Source organism: Mobula hypostoma, chromosome 1 (assembly GCF_963921235.1).
Source record: "Mobula hypostoma chromosome 1, sMobHyp1.1, whole genome shotgun sequence".
Classification (NCBI taxonomy): Eukaryota; Metazoa; Chordata; class Chondrichthyes; order Myliobatiformes; family Myliobatidae; genus Mobula; species Mobula hypostoma.
This window is the reverse complement of record NC_086097.1, coordinates 96,002,252-96,019,676: the sequence shown is the minus strand read 5'-3', so window position 1 is coordinate 96,019,676 and position 17,425 is coordinate 96,002,252. Positions and strand designations below refer to the sequence as shown.

The following is a 17,425-nucleotide window of genomic DNA, read 5'->3' as shown; positions in this document are numbered from 1 at the left end:
ACATAATACCCTGATTCTTACACCAGTCTTACTTGAAGTGTTCATAAAGCACAATTACCTTCAATGCATTCAACTGTGTCAAGTACAGTTGAACCTTTTGTTCATGGCAGATTACTTTAGTCCTCTTCACATAAGTGCTTTTCTTGGTATTCAAGCAAGAACGAAACTGTTGCAACTGAGAAAGAAATTACAATAAACCAATTAAAATATTTTAAAGCCATTTTTGGCTAAGTATTTAACAACCATGCTGTCTCTTTTTGTTGGGGGTTGTGAGGATCACATCACAAATTTGACCGACTTTGTTAAAGCGATAACATCCAGCTGAACCCAGAGGAGACATAATGGTTAGATTCAACATGGTGTCCCTGTTCATAAGAGTTCACATTAAGGACACCTTGGTCCTCCCGTGGTCAGGGTTTGATAAAGCTATCACTGACCTTTTTGAACACACCCTTACATCAACGTACTTCCTTTCTAAGGGAAACTACTATGAACAAATGACACTTTTATCATGTGGTCTCACGGACTCCTGGTACTCCAACAGTTCCATGACCATCTGAACAGTATACATCCAAACATTCGATCTACGATGGAGATGGAGAAGAACGGTTGCCTCTTGTTCCTGGATGTTCTAATAAGGTAGAAACCGGACGGTAGCCTCGGATATGGCGACCAGCAGAAACCAACTCACACAGACTTGTATCTCAACAATAGCAGCCATCATCATGCCTCCCAATGTAGAGCAGTTCTTCCTACTTTGATTAACTGTGCGAAAACTATTTTGGATCCGGGGAGTCTCCCCGAGGAAATAAGACAATTATGCATGACATTCTTACAGAATGGCTACAAGGAGAAGGAAATCGATTGGGTCCTTAAAAGGACCGACAAAAAAAAACAAACAAACAGGAAAGCTTAACAATGAGGAGGAACCTGTCATTACTGCCTGTCTTCCCTATATTTCCATAGTTTGTGGAAAGATCGCCAGGATCCGGAAGAAATACCGGATTGATACCATCCACAAATCCGTACAGAAGCTCAAGTCACAGCTTACGCAGGTCAAAGATGATCTGGAACTCAGATCAGCTGGCGTTTACAGGATTCCCTGTGAATGCGGAGCAGCATATATTGGCCAGATGGGATGCACGGTGGAAACTCGCATCAAGGAGCACAGAAGGTGTATGCATTTGGGTTACCTGGAGAAATCAGCAGTAGAGGAACACTGCATTCGCACTGGCCATAGGATTAACTTCAACAGCACCAAACTACTGTGCCATGCCAATGGCTTTTAGGACTGCCTGGTAAAGGAAGCTACTGAAATAAAACTAGAGGAAAAGAATTTCAACAAAGACAAAGGTCTCAGTCTAAATAAGAACTGGAATGATTATAAACAAGGTGGGAGATTGGAAACTTGAGTAGATGAGGACTAACCAATCAGAAGGGACGGAATATGGGGGCATAAATACCACTGGACTAGACATGCCCAGGCATCATCCCTGAAGAAGATGGCTGAGTTTGTCATCAAAACATCGATTATAATCAATACCTGTACCTGGCTGGAAGCCCAAGAAGAGATTATTTACCATTTTTTTTACTGTTATAAATTATTTTCAAGTTCAGCTACAATCATTAGTTTAATCTTCAGCTAAGGTTCTTCTCATGAAGTTTCTTATTAAACAGTTTAAAATACAGCAAAATAATGGAGGGTGCATACCAGACCTAAAATAGACCATCATTCTCTATGACAGAGGACTGCAGGCAGCTATAAACCTGAAAATTAATGCATCTTCTTCAGAAATTAAGACACAGCAACTGCAAATTTTAATTCGGAAAGATCAAACAACTGAACATAGCTAAACTTAACCATTTTCAGACTAATCAATATTTACCTCTTCTTTTGTCATTTGCATCACCTCTTTCAGAAGTGGATAGTTCACTTCTGACAAGAGCTTGTCAAGATCTAACAACTGATCCTTCAGGCTGAAAAGCAAATGGAAAAGACATTGGAGTCATTTAGAGCTGATTTGCTGGAATTTGCAACTCAAGAACCAGAAGCACGCGGATATGACAGTGAGGAGGTGGGGGGTGGTTGTGAAAGAAGCTTGTAGGAAGGGAAAGGGAGGGAAACATGCTTCACTCTACATTGGTGAATCAGCAGTGCAGAGGGTTAGTAGCTTTAAGTTCTTGGAAGTTCTATCCTGACCTGTCATATATAATCAATCACAAGGAAGACACACCAATACCTTTTCTGATAAAATACAAGTTTAAAAAGGGTTGGCATGTTACTGAACATACATCTACAAATGATCTGTTGAAATTATCTTAACCAGTTCCATCAAATTCTGGTATGGCAATTCCAATGAGCAGAAACACAAGAAGCCACAAAGAGTAGTGAACTCAGCCCAATACATCCCCACTATTGATAGTATCTACATGAGGCACTGCCTTAACGAAATAACATCCAAAGAACCCCCAAGCCATACCATCTTCTGGCAGCTATCATTGGGCAGGAGGTACGGAAGCCTCAAGTCTCACAAGGTTCAAGAACAGCTACTCATTCAGTTCATGAAGCAACCTACACAACTCTAATCACTACCTCAATAGCAACACTATGACCACTTTGCACTATAATGGATTTTACTGCTTCTTCTTAATTGTAATTCTGTTCTTTCTTGTACAATTTATGTAGAAATTCACATATTGTTTGTGAATGTTGTGTCTCTAAAGATATGTGTGTTTCTGGGTGCCACACTAGTTAACAACTAGCACTATGCTATTACAGCTCTGGACATTCTGGAGCAGTCTGTAGAGTTTGTACATTCTCCCTGTGAATGGCACGGGTTTCTCTGGATGCCCCAGTTTCCTCCCACAGTCCAAAGACAACCCAGTCAATAGGTCATTGTAAATTATCCTGTGATTAGGCTAGTGTGAAATAGGTGTGTTTCTGGGCAGTGAGGTTTGTTGACTGTAAGGGCCTGTCCCTTGCGGAACCTCTAAATAAATAAGTACATGCCTAAAATACTGCTGCAAGTTTTTCATTGCACCTGTGCCTACATCAATTTTGAAACTGCATTTTAAAATTAATAATAACTTTCAACACAAGCTCTCAAGTTAATAAAGTATTTTCCAAGAATATAATAGAAATAGCTATTATCACAGAAGGCAATTTGTAAGACTTCACCGAGTCATACAGGATAGGAATAGGCCCTTCAGAACATCAGATCTGCATTGGCTGACTACCACCTATAAATATTAATCATCATCTAATCCCTTTTTAACCTCCCCACATTATCAATTCCCCCAAGATACTACTATTCACCTGCACAATAGCTGCAATTTTAAGTGGCCAATTAACCTGCCAACTCAAGCCTTTGGGAAGAAACCAGAGCTATTGAAGGACACCCATACAGTCACAGAACATGTCAACTTCACACACATAGATTTGAAACCAAACCTCTGACGCAGTGAGGCAACAACACTGCCTAAACTTTACATACTCATTTATGGCCGCAGAGAGTGCAGAACTATTGTCTTCATAGACTTCCCGTTTTGGTCGGTGAATAAACTTCACAGCCAGCCAATTTTCCAGTCCTGAGGATCTGTCCAATTCAGGCTACCAAGAAATAAAATAATAGAGTTTTATTCAATACAGTGGAAAAAAATCAACTATAGCTCAGAATCAATAATAAACTCAAGTAAAATACGCAAAGTTTCACAAATGCTATAGCCTACAAGGCCATTCCAGCTTAAGAATGGGTTCTATTTAAAAAAAAGTAGACGCCCAGGAGATAAACTTTGTTAGCAAGTCAGAAAATACACAAAATAATTCAAGGTGGTAATCAAATCGCCACAGTATTGCAATGAATGGTGTTGAGGAGGTCTAATTAACAAACATTTGTTTTCCCCTGCCTTGGCAGAACGTTACAAAACTTGGGGGTATACCAGTCAATGGCTGGTTTCAGTGGGCTTGAAGAATCAGTGGAGGTTACATTGTTTAATAAAGTATCATTGCACAAGTAGCAATAATAGTGTTTGCTTGTTAATTTCCATGGCCTCTAGCAGTGAAAGTGGCAGCCTGTGTCTTGAAACAACAATGTTCAATTACCATAAGGTTACATACATATAAATATTTCTTCCCTCCCCAAGACTGGTTCTCATTTGAACTTAAAATTGGGACACATCAGGACCAGTACATTTCGGCCCAATTAAGATCCTGCTCCAGTTAGCCGAAGTTTCATGGAAATAATTAAAAAGGTATAAAAAAGACAAACTACTGTTTAACTGAGTAACAAATTATGTATTTACATGAAATACAGAAATTAGAACACTATCAATACTACTAGAGTACTATAAAAATGTGTATAAGTTCCAAATAGTTATGGATGGAGTCCCAATGGTTATAAACGCTGCCACTTTTTTTGATTGACTGTAAATGAAGAAAATCAGCACAGACACCTAGTAAAGATAATGGACCACCTTCACACAATGCTATCGATGATTACCTCCTTCAAATCTTCATTTTTATTGTAACATTCGAGATGATTGTTGGTACCTTCAGATTCTTCGTAGTTCCTCACTTTAGTAAAGTTGTTTCATTTTCACTCCTGGCCATTTCTGCCATCTCCAGGCCTGAACACTTGAAACCGCAGTGAGTACCACAGTTCTGAATTGTTTACTGCTCATTTCTCACCAACTATCAGTGACAAAAATCACTGATTTTTGAATATAATCAAAGGCCATTGACACTATTTTAAAACTGTTCAATCTAAGCACAGAGTAGTGTCTAACGGCCACACAAGTGCACACACCCAACACTAGTTAGAAACTGCCCTGCAGCAGTCTCCTGCCTCAGTTATGCTGCATAATGTTCCAAGTTATTTTCTCAATTTTTTTTCCAAATAAGTGGATGCTCCAATTAACTGATTAGGATTAACTGGAATCCACAAATCAGGCATCCATAACTGAGGAGGATCTGCATTCTCCAAGGAATTCCCTCAACCCCCAGCAAATGTCTACGAACTCAAAGAGTTACCATACACTTAACAGTGCCTGCTGTAAGATCAAAGCTCCATTTCCATTGCTGTCTGTAAGGAGTTTGTAAGTTCACCGCATAACCGTGTGGATTTCCTCCCACATTCCAAAGATGAACATACAGTTAGGGTTAGTGAGCTTTAGGCATGCTATTTTGCGCCTGAAGCATCGTGATACTGATGGGCTGCCCAGCCCAAACCTCACCTCACTGATTTGACTTGATGCCACAAAGTACACATTTTACTGTACGTTTCAATGTACATGTAACAAATAAAACTAATAAAGCTAATCTTTAGAAGCAATTCTACAGCAAATTAAATGGATGCTTAATCTGTCATCTTCTCCACCTCTCATTTTTCTCTCTGATACCATCATTGCCATTTTATCTATAGGTGTAATTATAACTACAGTATATAAGCCATTGAAACTACCAAGTTTAAATTAGGATTTATCACCTCCATGGTATAATGGTGTGCAAATAAAAGTGTCAATTCAAAAGTGTTAATAAAAGTTTCTAATACCATCAGTCCCAGAATATTGTGGGTTAAAGTTTCACTCTAGAAAATAGAATGTAATACAAGCTGTTGCTCCAGTGTAACAATAAGAAAATGCTATACAATTTCAATGTATTAAGAAAATAATGAAAAAACATTTCTCCATAGTAGTTGGCTCCATTGTATTGGCAATAAATATTCTAAGGTACTTAAACAAGGAATTGTCAGATTGAATGTAACATGAAAATACAATTTTAAATATTGTGCAATACTTAAATTCAATTTTGAGAAGGAATCATCATCATCTTGCGCTATGACAAGAGATGTAGGCAATCATGGTGTGATCATGATCACAGAATGCATATGTGATAGCTTTCTTGAACAGCATGTTACTGAACCTACAAGGGAACATGCTATCTTGAATCCGGTCCTGTGCAATGAGGCAGAAATTAGCAATTTTGTAGTTAGGGATCCTCTTGGAAAGAGTGATCATAGTATGATTGAGTGTCTCATACAAATGGAGGGTGCAATAGTTTGATTTAAAACTAGTGTATTATGCCTAAATAAGGGAGACTACAACAGGATGAGGCAGAAGTCAGATAGGGTACACTGGGAACACAGGCAATATGGTGGGATGGTTGAGGAACAGTGGAAGACTTTCAAAGAGATTTTTCAGTGCTCAACAAAAGTATATTCCAGTTAAAAGCAAGGACAGTAAGGGTGGGAGAGCCAGCCATGGATAACTAAGGAAATAAAGGAAGGCATCAAACTAAAAGCTCATGCATACAAAGTTGCTGAGAGTAGTGGGAAACTGGAAGATTGGGAAAACTTTAAAAAGCTACAATGAAGCACTAAGCGAACAATAATGAAAGGGAAAATAGATTATGAAAATAAACTAGCACATAATCTAAAAACTGATGGTAAAATTTTTTATTATTACATTAAACGGAAAAGGGTGACTAAAGTGAACATAGGTCCCTTAGAGCAGGGGTCCCCAACCTTTTTCGCACCGCTGACCGGCTTAATATTGATGATATTCTTGCAGACTGGCCGATGGGGTGGGGGGAGGTGTTCAAGTTCAACAGTGCGTGACAGGGAATGAGGAAAGGTGCAGCTGACTCATATTGTTTCATATCGCCAAATCATATCGTTTCCTCGTGGCCAGGTAGCACATCTTTGGGGACCGGTACTGGTCCGCGGCCCGGTGGTTGGGGACCACTGCCTTCGAGGATACGAAGGGGGAATTGACACTGGGTAACAAGGAAATGGTTGAGGCTTTGAATGACTATTTTGTATTGGTCTTCATGGTGGAGGACACATCTAACATGCCAAAGAGAGATAATATGGATGCGATGGGAGGCGAGGCCCTCGATATAATAGCTATCGCTAAAGAGGTAGTACTGAGCAAAATTGTGGACCTAAAGATAGACAAGTCCCCTGGTCCTGATGGAATATATCCCTGGGTATTGAAAGAAATGGCTGAAGTTATACTTGAGGCTTTCTCTGGACTCTGGGCAGGTTCCGGCGGATTTCAAGAAGCCAAAAGTTATGCTACTGCTCAAAAAGGGATGTACGCAAAGGCAAGTAACTATAGGCCGGTTACTTTAACATCTGTAGTTGGGAAAATGCTTGAATCTATCATTAAAGAAATAGCGAGACATCTGGAAAGAAATGGATGCATCATGCAGACACAGCATGGATTCAGCAAAGGCAGGTCCTGTTTGACAAACTTACTGGAGCTTTTTGAGGATATAACAAGCGCAGTTGATAGAGGGGAACAGATGGGCGTTATTTACTTGGATTTCCAGAAGGTGCTCAATAAGGTGCCACATAAAGACTTATCCATAAGATAAGGATGCATAAAGTTGATGCATTAGCATATATAGAGGATTGGTTAACCAATAGAAAGCAGAGAGTTAGGATGCATGGATGTTTCTTTGGTTGGCGATCAGTGATGAGTGGTGTGCTGCAGGGGTCGGTGCTGGGGCTGCAACTGTTCACAATATACATTAACAATCTGGAAAAGGAGACCAAGTGTAGTGTATCTAAGTTTGCTGATGACACTGAATTGAGTGGAAAAGCAAATTGTGCAGATGATATGGACAGTCTGTAGAGAGATATAGATAGGTTAAGTGAGTGAGCAAGGGTCTGGCAGATGGAGTACAATGTTGGTAAATGCGAGGTCATCCACTTTGGAAGGAAAAATGGAAGATCAGATTATTATTTAAATAGTAAAAGATTGCAGCATGCTGCTGTGCAGAAGGACTTAGGAGTGCTTGTGCATGAATCACAAAAGGTTGGTTTACAGGTGTAGCAGACCATCAAGACGACAAATGGAATATTGGCCTTCATTGCTAGAGGGATTGAATTTAAGGGCAGAAAGGCTATGCTGCAACTGTATAGGGTAATTGTGAGGCCACACCTGGAGTACTGCGTGCAGTTCTGGTCTCCTTACCTTGAGGAAGGATATACTGGCTTGGAGGTGGTACAGAAGAGGTTCACCAGGTTAATTCCAGAGATGAGGGTGTTAGACTATGAGGAGAGATTGAGAAGCCTGGGACTGTACTCACTGGCATTCAGAAGAATGAGTGGAGATCTTATATAATCATACAAAATTATGAAAGGGTTAGATAAGATAGAGGCAGAAAACTGTTCCCACCAGTAGATGAGATTAGAACTAGGGGATATAGCCTCAAGATTTAGGGGAGTAGATTTAGGACAGAGATAAGGAGGAACTGCTTTTCTCAAAGAGTAGGCAATCTGTGGAATTCTGTGCCCAATGAAGCAGTGGAGCTCACCACAGTAAATATACGTATTTAAAACAAGGTTGAATAAATTTTTGCGCGTGGCCAAGTGGTTAAGGCATCGGTCTAGTGATCTGAAGGTCGCTAGTTCAAGCCTCAGCTGAGGCAGCGTGTTGTGTCCTTGAGCAAGGCACTTAACCACACATTGCTTTGCGATGACACCGATGCCAAGCTGTATTGGCCCTAGTGCCCTCCCTTGGACAACATCGGTGGCGTGGGGAGGGGAGACTTGCAGCATGGGTAACTGCCGGTCTTCCATACAATCTTGCCCAAGCCTGCACCCTGGAAACCTTCCAAGGCGCAAATCCATGGTCTCACGAGACTAACAGATGCCTAAAATAAAAATAAAAAAAGAATAGATTTTTGCATAATAGGGGAATTAAGCGTTATGGGAAAAGACAGGTAGGTGGTGACGAGTCCATGGCCAGATCAGCCATGATCTTATTGAATGACAGAGCAGGCTCGATGGGCCACATGGCCTACTCCTATTTCCTATGTTCTTATGGTGTTTTGACCATGATTGTTCTTTGAAATTTTTTTTTCCCCCCCAGAAGTGGTTTGCCATTGCCTTCTTCTGGGCAGTGTCTTTACAAGACAGGTGACCCACCCATATCAATACACTTCAGAGATTGGCTGCCTGGCATCAGTGATTGCATAACAAGGACGTGGTATGGACCAGCTGCTGATACAACAATCCACCACCTGCTCCCATGGCTTCAATGACCCTGATCAAGGTGGGGGTTGGGGGGGCGCTATGCTAAACAGCTCCAAGTTTTCATTCCATTGATAAACCTACTATGGGTGACGTGATAGAGATACGCTGCTACCAAAGGAAGTGCAAGTATTCCTCCTCTCTGCCAGACTGCAGGTCATCCTTGGGCAAAGTGTAGCACCTGCTTCACCCCACCCGCCCAACCCTGAGATTAGGGTTACCTGAAGCCATGGGAATAGGTGGTGGATGGTTGTATGAGCAGCTGAAGGCTGCGATGCCAAACCACTTTGTAGAAAAATCTGCCAAAGACAGTCATGGTCATGGAAAGACCTTGAATGCCCATGTCATACAACGTGGCACATAACATACGAACAACAAATCTACTGCATTAACATTTTAGCTGCAGTATACATGAATAAAATGTGCCATCAATAGAAAATAGCATGTCCGTTTCTCAATGCCAATTGACTGATTAGCATACCAAGTAAACACCATGCTTCATCTACTGTTTTCACTTTCACATCGGGTGTTACAGAGAGAACTTCATTTTATCTCTCATGTGGGTATTGAGCACCGAAATGCACTGCTCAGATTTGAATTTAGTACCCTAGTTCCTTTATCAAAACTATAAACTTGGATGCAAAAAAAAAACAAACAAAAAAGTCTTACAACCTCCAATTAGTTACAAAATTTAACAGTGGGCATGTTTCAAACTCAGTACATGATATAAAAGGTCTTAAAAATACATAAATAAATAGTATTTCAGTAGGTAACATTTTAGTTGTGAAAAACATCCCTGGGGATACATTCAAAACATTTTTGCAGGATCTGTTAAAGGAAATGAAAATCTGTAGCTGTACTCTTACGTTGACTTGCAGCTCACTCTGGCGAGACTTCTGTGGACGTGTTTGAACTTTCAAGAACTTGAAGAATTCCCGGACTGTGATCTCACCATCCATCAATTTCTACAAGGGAAAGTATATCATATAAAAATATCCTGGATTTGAAGCCATATTTGTTTATTGCATGTATTATACTGCTTAAGCATTTAAGTGCAAAATATAAAAGCTGGGGGAAGAAAAAAAAGCAAACAAATTACTCATGGCTTCAATCAGAAAGTTGTTTTATTCTGTTGAAAAGAAGCAAGTTATAAAGCATATGTACTACCTTCCTGGCTGCCATAGGTGTGATTTTTGTTAATCAATAAAAGTCTAAAACTTAAGAAAATTTTAACATAGCTTAACACAAAGGTTATACACTATTGTGTATGCCCAGAAGAAATGAATCTCAAGCTAACATTTAGTAACATATACATACTTTGATAATAAATTCACTTCGAACTTTCAACATAAGAGATGAACAAACATTCAAGTCTCTGTTTAAATTACTACATTTGAAATCACAGACAAAACAATAAAATGACCATACCTTATGCAACTCTGACTCCTCCAAGATCACAAGGGATGCATTTAAGTTGCATTTTGGAGCTGAAAAAAAAAATTAAAAGTTGTACAGCAAGGTTTCAAAATGTCAAATCTCTATGAACTATCATTAGTTCATGTCCATTTGAAAGCCGATCATCCTTATTTCCAGCTATCCCACCCTACATCTGGGCACTATGCAAATGGTGATGACACATGAAGAGCATTTACATTATTATTTATTAAATCTGTCTGATTTGATTCACAAACCATATGCTATAAGAACACAAAATACTAAGCCCCATTTTGAACTATTTTGTCTGACTTCACCTTCAATAAACTGCAAGCCTCAGTGGCTACATATCTTTGAGGTACAGATTTTGAAATATTCACAACCAGAAATTCCTAATTTTCTCAGCTTGAATTGCTGTCCGATGTACCTAACTGTGGGTTCCACAGTCAGGACAAATCCTCGCCTACTTGGCCCACCAAGTCCCTCCAGACTCCATCAAGTTTCAAAAAGATCACTTCTCTTTCTTCTGAACTCCAAAGAATGAGAACGATTCTTTTTGTCTTCATCCCAGGAACCCATCTGATTAAACAAGTGCCATACACACCAAAATCCACTAGAATTAATATGGGTAGTTATGAAGCTGTATCAATAGGTAATGATCATTTTTTTTTAGGCATGCTTACAATTGTTTCATGCCTTGTACCAAGTTAAAGGAATCTGATAGTGCACCATCAGGTGTGGAAAGTAAAGACAAAAATCAGTGCTTCAGGTAAATGAGATTTAATTAGTTATCTCTTAAAGGTAAAATCAAAGTGAAAGAGATGCATTTTAAAAATAGAAAAACTAAAATTATATTGTTCTCAGTCTTTAACTGATAAATGAAATAACAGAATCAGTGTCCTGTGAATCCTTTAAAATTTAAAGGGCAGCCAGGCATTCAGTCTCATTTTGAACTGCATCAGAAAGTAGCTGTTCAACCAACAGTTTTTAAAAAAAAAATCATAAATATCTCGTTAGCCAGGATCAGACTAACAAATCAAAATTGCCGTGCATGAATACAGCACTGTTCCCTTGATGAATGAATGAAAACCAGCAGGTAGGATCAAGCAAGGGTTGAAAACAGTTGTGCTACAAATTAATCCAAGTACTTTGTTCTAAAAGTCAGGAACATGGCAGCACTCCCAAGCCTGAATGCACAGGGAGGTGAAGCTCTGTGCAGTATCTCTAAACAAAAATAAATGTTTCATGCCATAACCCACACAACACATTTCCCCATTGCAAAAAGAATTAAGTGTTAATCATAACTTACTGATTGTATGAGCAGAAGTACCATCACCTTTGGTTGAATCCAAGGAACTGTTGCTATCCAGGCTCTTCGTTGTCAGACTCAGCAAGTTCTCTTCCACTGTTTCATGCCCTACTCCTTCCCACTGCACAGCAGGTGTAATTTTGACCTATGTTAAAAATACCTTGAAAATTATATGAAATGCCACTTCCATGTCAGAGCCAATAATTCTATAAATATATAGAAATATTGAATCCATAAATTAGAAAATTATCTATTGATTTGAAATAGTTAGTTGAATGAGCTTGACAAAATGAGAATGCTCACAATCAACAGTGATTTCATTTTTTTTTATATAAAAGTGTAATTTGTTCTTCAAAGCACCCACCACTAATTTCTTTCATTTGGAACTATAAGGATTAAATATAGCCAAAAACGAGTGAATGTTGGTGAAAATAAGTTATTCAAAGCAAATCTAGTGTTGTGGTGAACCTCGTTGAAATAAGGCAGACTCCAATGTATTACATCACAAATCCACATGCAATTTCTCGTGGGCAAGAGAAAGGGAACATCAATGGATACTACTTGTTGTAGTGAGCAGCATAATGGAACACACACGTGCATCTTTGTTTGTTTGCAGAGAATCAGGACATCAGGATTCAACAAGTACTCTAAGTAGTCAAAGGGTCATTACATTCTAAATATCAATTCATTAAAGTCACTTCATACTGGATCTACCATTTTCATTTTTTTTTTAAAGAAGTATTTGGAAGGAAAATGTATATACTTTGTCCAAAAGCCAAAATTTCACTATACAGGATATTGCTTGGTTTTATTTATAACACTGTTCATATAGAATTACAGTTGAGGCTATATTTAATTCCAAACTTTTGTTGATAATATGACAACCACCATAATCAAGTGTATTGTGGTTAAAATCTTCAGAGACAGTAGACTTAAAATCAAGTTCTAGTTCAGAGTTTGAACTCTCTTCCTTTACCCCAATTCCTTAACAGAAAATTATGAGAACAAGTACTCTACTATATCATAGAAACATTCACAACTGCTTTGGTTGCACATTCTTTTTCATTTACCTCTTTTCTAGAAGCATCAGTGCCCTTGCATTCCAATGTTTTTCTTTTGTTGTATACATTTCCATTTTCTTCTTCACTCCAAATTCGTTTCTGGCAAGGCCTTTGTACCACTGTTGAAATTTTTGAGCATAAAAGAACCTGGTCTGTCGCATTGATACCTTGTTCAGGAGCAGAAAAAGTTTCTCTATACTGCTGTTCATGGAGAGAGCACCCTCCACTGGACTTCAAACAGAGAGAGGGATTCAAAAAATCCAACTTTCTGCTTTCTACTTCATCACAATCATTCACCTGCATTTTATGCTGTCCATCCAACTGTTCCTGGGAGTTTCCAGAAGGTTCAAATATTTCTGAGCTTTCAAGACCTTCTGATTTGGCCGTTGTATTTAGAAGTGAATCAGAGCAGTGATATTCTGCTGATGATTTTACTACATTCTGATGACTTAAATGCACAGTTCTACATAGATTTCTTCTGCTAGGCAATTTAGGAAGGAAGGCACTAAGAGAGATTTGAGATGCAAGTGGGTCCTTAACAAATGAGCTTTGTTTTGGTAAACAAGTCTTTACATCAAATGTTTGACAATCAACAGGGTTGTTGCCATCCATTGGAGGCTTTTCTAATGGAGAGTCAGGAGTTATATCGGGTATGTAATTCATTTTCTGAAGAGATGACACATTAGATATATCTGACTTTATGGATGCATTACATTCCAAATAGTTATTTGTTGTACTTACAGATTCAGTTCTTGTCCCATGAGCATTACCTTCAGTAACCTGAGACTGAATAAATGCTTCAGAATCTGCCTCCTTGGTCTGATCAATTATTGCTCTCTCCTGGACTTCAAGGTTACTTTTGTGTGTTAGAGTAGCATCAGAAGAACTCTCTATGCAGAGCTCGATTCCTTTCAGATTCCTTTTTTCATTAGGTCCAGTTATGCACTTCAAATTAGCTTCCAAATTTCTTTGAATCCTACTACTAGCATGATCCATTTGGTTACTAAACTGTTGTTGCTCTGTGACAAGCTTTAGCTGGGTAACTTTGTGTTTACCATATTCATCATGCCTCCCATGAATAAGCACAATGTCTTTTTCTTTAACAGCTGCTGCTTGTTCAGAAACCACAGTATTTGTACTGGAACATGATGATAGGATAGACCCAACAGCATTCAAATCAGAGGTTATTTTTGCAGAACAAAGTGCTCCATTTGAAATTGCCTCACAGTTTTCACTATCAATATTAGTTGTATAGCTTTTGGTCATGTCCATATCATTTGCTTCTGAAAATATTGTGGTCCTATCACCAGGAAAAGAACTAGCTGAACATGTTTTTAATTTTATAGCTGGACCAAGACATCCACCTTCAATTGCAATTGTATGACTTCTGGTCATATCCATATCATTTGGTTCTGAGACTACCACAGTGTCACCACCAGGAAAGGATGAACTGGAACTAACAGCACAATTTACAATTGCCTCAAAATTCATACTGTCCACCACAGCTACAGGGCTTGGAGGTATACCATCATCATTTAATTGTAAAAATAAATTAGACCTGGAATTGGGAAGACATGCCAGGGTATTACTGTGACTGGACGTCATTTTCTGGTAGCCAAAAGTTTGGTTGCCATTCATTTTAAAATTTCCATTCTCAATTGCAACTGTATGATTTTTTGTAATGTCCATATCATTTGCTTCTGAAAACACCACAGTCCTATCACTAGTCAAGGATACACTTGACCCAACTGTGCAATCTGGCACTCTCCCAACACTTCCATTGTCAATTGTAACTGTGTGGCTTTTGGTTATATCCATTTCATTTGCCTCTGAAAATACTACAGTTTTTTCATTGGGTAATGATGCCAAGATGGATCCAAGAGTACTCAACCTAGAACTCTTCCTTGTTGACTGTAATGCTTTGTTTGAAATTTGTCCTAGATTGTCACTTTCAATTGCAACTGTATGACTCTGTGTAATGTCCATATCATTTGCTTCTGAAAACACCACAGTCCTATCACTAGCAAAGGGTGCATTTAACTCAAATGTGCAATCTGGCACTCTCCCAATGCTTCCACTGTCAATTGTAACTGTGTGGCTTTTGGTTATATCCATATCATTTGCCTCTGAAAATACTACAGTTTTTTCATTGGGTAATGATGCCAAGATGGATCCAAGAGTACTCAACCTAGAACTCTTCCTTGTTGACTGTAATGTTTTGTTTGAAATTTGACCTGGATTGTCACTTTCAATTGCAACTGTATGACTCTGTGTAATGTCCATATCATTTGCTTCTGAAAACACCACAGTCCTATCACTAGCAAAGGGTGCACTTAACTCAACTGTGCTATCTGGCACTCTCCCAATGCTTCCACTGTCAATTGTAACTGTGTGGCTTTTGGTTATATCCATATCATTTGCCTCTGAAAATACTACAGTTTTTTCATTGGGTAACGATGCCACGATGGATCCAAGAGTACTCAATCTGGAACTTTTCCTTGTTGACTGCAATGCTTCGTTTGAAATTTGTCCTAGGTTGTCACTTTCAATTGCAATTGTATGACTCTGTGTAATGTCCATATCATTTGCTTCTGAAAACACCACAGTTCTATCACTAGCAAAGGGTTCATTCGACCCAACTGTGCTATCTGGCATTCTCCCAATGCTTCCACTGTCAATTGTAACTGTGTGGCTTTTGGTTATATCCATATCATTTGCCTCTGAAAATACTACAGTTTTTCCATTGGGTAACGATGCCACGATGGATCCAAGAGTACTCAATCTGGAACTCTTCCTTGTTGACTGCAATGCTTTGTTTGAAATTTGTCCCAGATTGTCACTTTCAATTGCAACTGTATGACTCTGTGTAATGTCCATATCATTTGCTTCTGAAAACACCACAGTCCTATCACTAGCAAAGGGTGCATTTAACTCAACTGTGCAATCTGGCACTCTCCCAACACTTCCACTGTCAATTGTAACTGTGTGGCTTTTGGTTATATCCATATCATTTGCCTCCGAAAACATAACCGTATTTTCAATGGGTAATGATGCCATTTTCAATCCAGCAGTAAACAAACTGAAACTCTTCCTTGATGACTGCAATGCTTTGTTTGAAATTTGACTAAGATTGTCACTTTCAATTGCAACTGTATGGCTTTTTGTAATGCCCATATCATTTGCTTCTGAAAACACCACAGTTCTATCATTAGCCAAGGATGCATTTGATCCAACTGTGCAATCTGGCACTTTCCAAACACTTCCACCATCAATTGTAACTGTGTGGCTTTTGGTTATATCCATGTCATTTGCCTCTGAAAACATAATGGTATTTTCATTGGGTAATAATGCCATTTTTGATCCAGGAGTAAACAAACTGATACTCTTCCTTGTTGACTGTAATGCTTTGTTTGAAAATTGTTGTGGATCATCACTTTCAATTGCAACTGTATGACTCTGTGTAATATCCATATCATTTGCTTCTGAAAACACCATGGTTTTATCATGAATAAAAGATGCATTTGAACCAACTTTGCAATTTGACACTTGCCCAAGCATTGCACTGTCAATAGAAACTGTGTGGCTTTTAGTTATATCCATGTCATTTTCATTGGAAAACATCTGAGTTTCTGTCAGATTCTCCTGATGAATACCCAAAGACCTAGACATCAATTTTGTTGTATCCTGTGCCTTACTCTTCTCAATTTTTCTAGAAGATTCATAACCAGTGACTGCAAGTTCATCATGGATACATGACAGCAACATTGATCTCTCATTTATGTTAGATGCGGCAACTGTTGGCTGATCTTGATTTGTTTGGTGATCTGTCTTCACATTAATGGGTACAGTAACACTTCCTGTCACAGCAATATGATCTACTCCAGAAAGCACAACAGCCTTACGTTGAGGAAGGGAAGAATCAAGTGATCCATTATTTCCTAGTTTCACTGAGTTATTAGGTTCCTTTACTGAATGAAATCCATCACATTTTCCCATGACAAAATGGTTAATAGAAATAGTATGGCTTTTGGTGATCTCCATATCATTATCATGCTCTAGAAACAATATAGTTTTATTTGCATCTAAGCTGTTGATAGTGTGGTTTTGCAACACTGAATTATTTGTTTCACAATTTGAAGTTACGCCCAAGTCTGTTGGTTTAAATTTCTGTTCCTCATAAGTGGAGGGCATGAACATCATCTTATTTTCATCTGCCTCAGTGGGTTTTATGCTGTTTAAGAATGATTTAAAATTAATTGTCTTTTGATGTTTGGGAGCTACATTTTGTTCCACAGAACTAAAGAACATATTGGAAACTTTCTCTTCTCTGTCATTACTTGAATTTCTATATGCAGGCTTTCTAGAATCAAGCCCAGCCAAGAAAGATTTGAAGTCAATTTTTTTTTTAAATTCAGAAGTTGGGGCTGTTTCTTCGCTTTCCCTTCGCACTTCAAGCCCAGAGATGGGGCAGATTTGATGCTCACTGACAGTTTCAATAGTTTCGCAGGGCTGTTTAAAAAAGGAAAGTTAAACACATTCAATATCATAAAGATCAGATTGCATTCTAATCATCTCCTACTTAA

At 38.7% G+C, this 17,425-nt stretch overlaps 1 protein-coding gene across 3 annotated transcripts in view; it reads right to left on the bottom strand.

Annotated features, from left to right (window-relative positions):
• knl1 (kinetochore scaffold 1) overlaps window positions 1-17,425 on the bottom strand; it is a 74,601-nt gene that overhangs the window by 34,557 nt on the left and 22,619 nt on the right. For all 3 annotated transcript variants that reach the window (XM_063053060.1, XM_063053077.1, XM_063053067.1), the window contains 7 exons: window positions 12,852-17,351; window positions 11,782-11,926; window positions 10,467-10,525; window positions 9,905-10,003; window positions 3,495-3,610; window positions 1,887-1,977; window positions 59-175 (listed from right to left, as the gene is read on the bottom strand). In XM_063053060.1, the coding sequence (XP_062909130.1) occupies window positions 59-175; window positions 1,887-1,977; window positions 3,495-3,610; window positions 9,905-10,003; window positions 10,467-10,525; window positions 11,782-11,926; window positions 12,852-17,351 (5,127 nt within the window). The remainder of the gene's footprint in view (window positions 1-58; window positions 176-1,886; window positions 1,978-3,494; window positions 3,611-9,904; window positions 10,004-10,466; window positions 10,526-11,781; window positions 11,927-12,851; window positions 17,352-17,425) is intronic.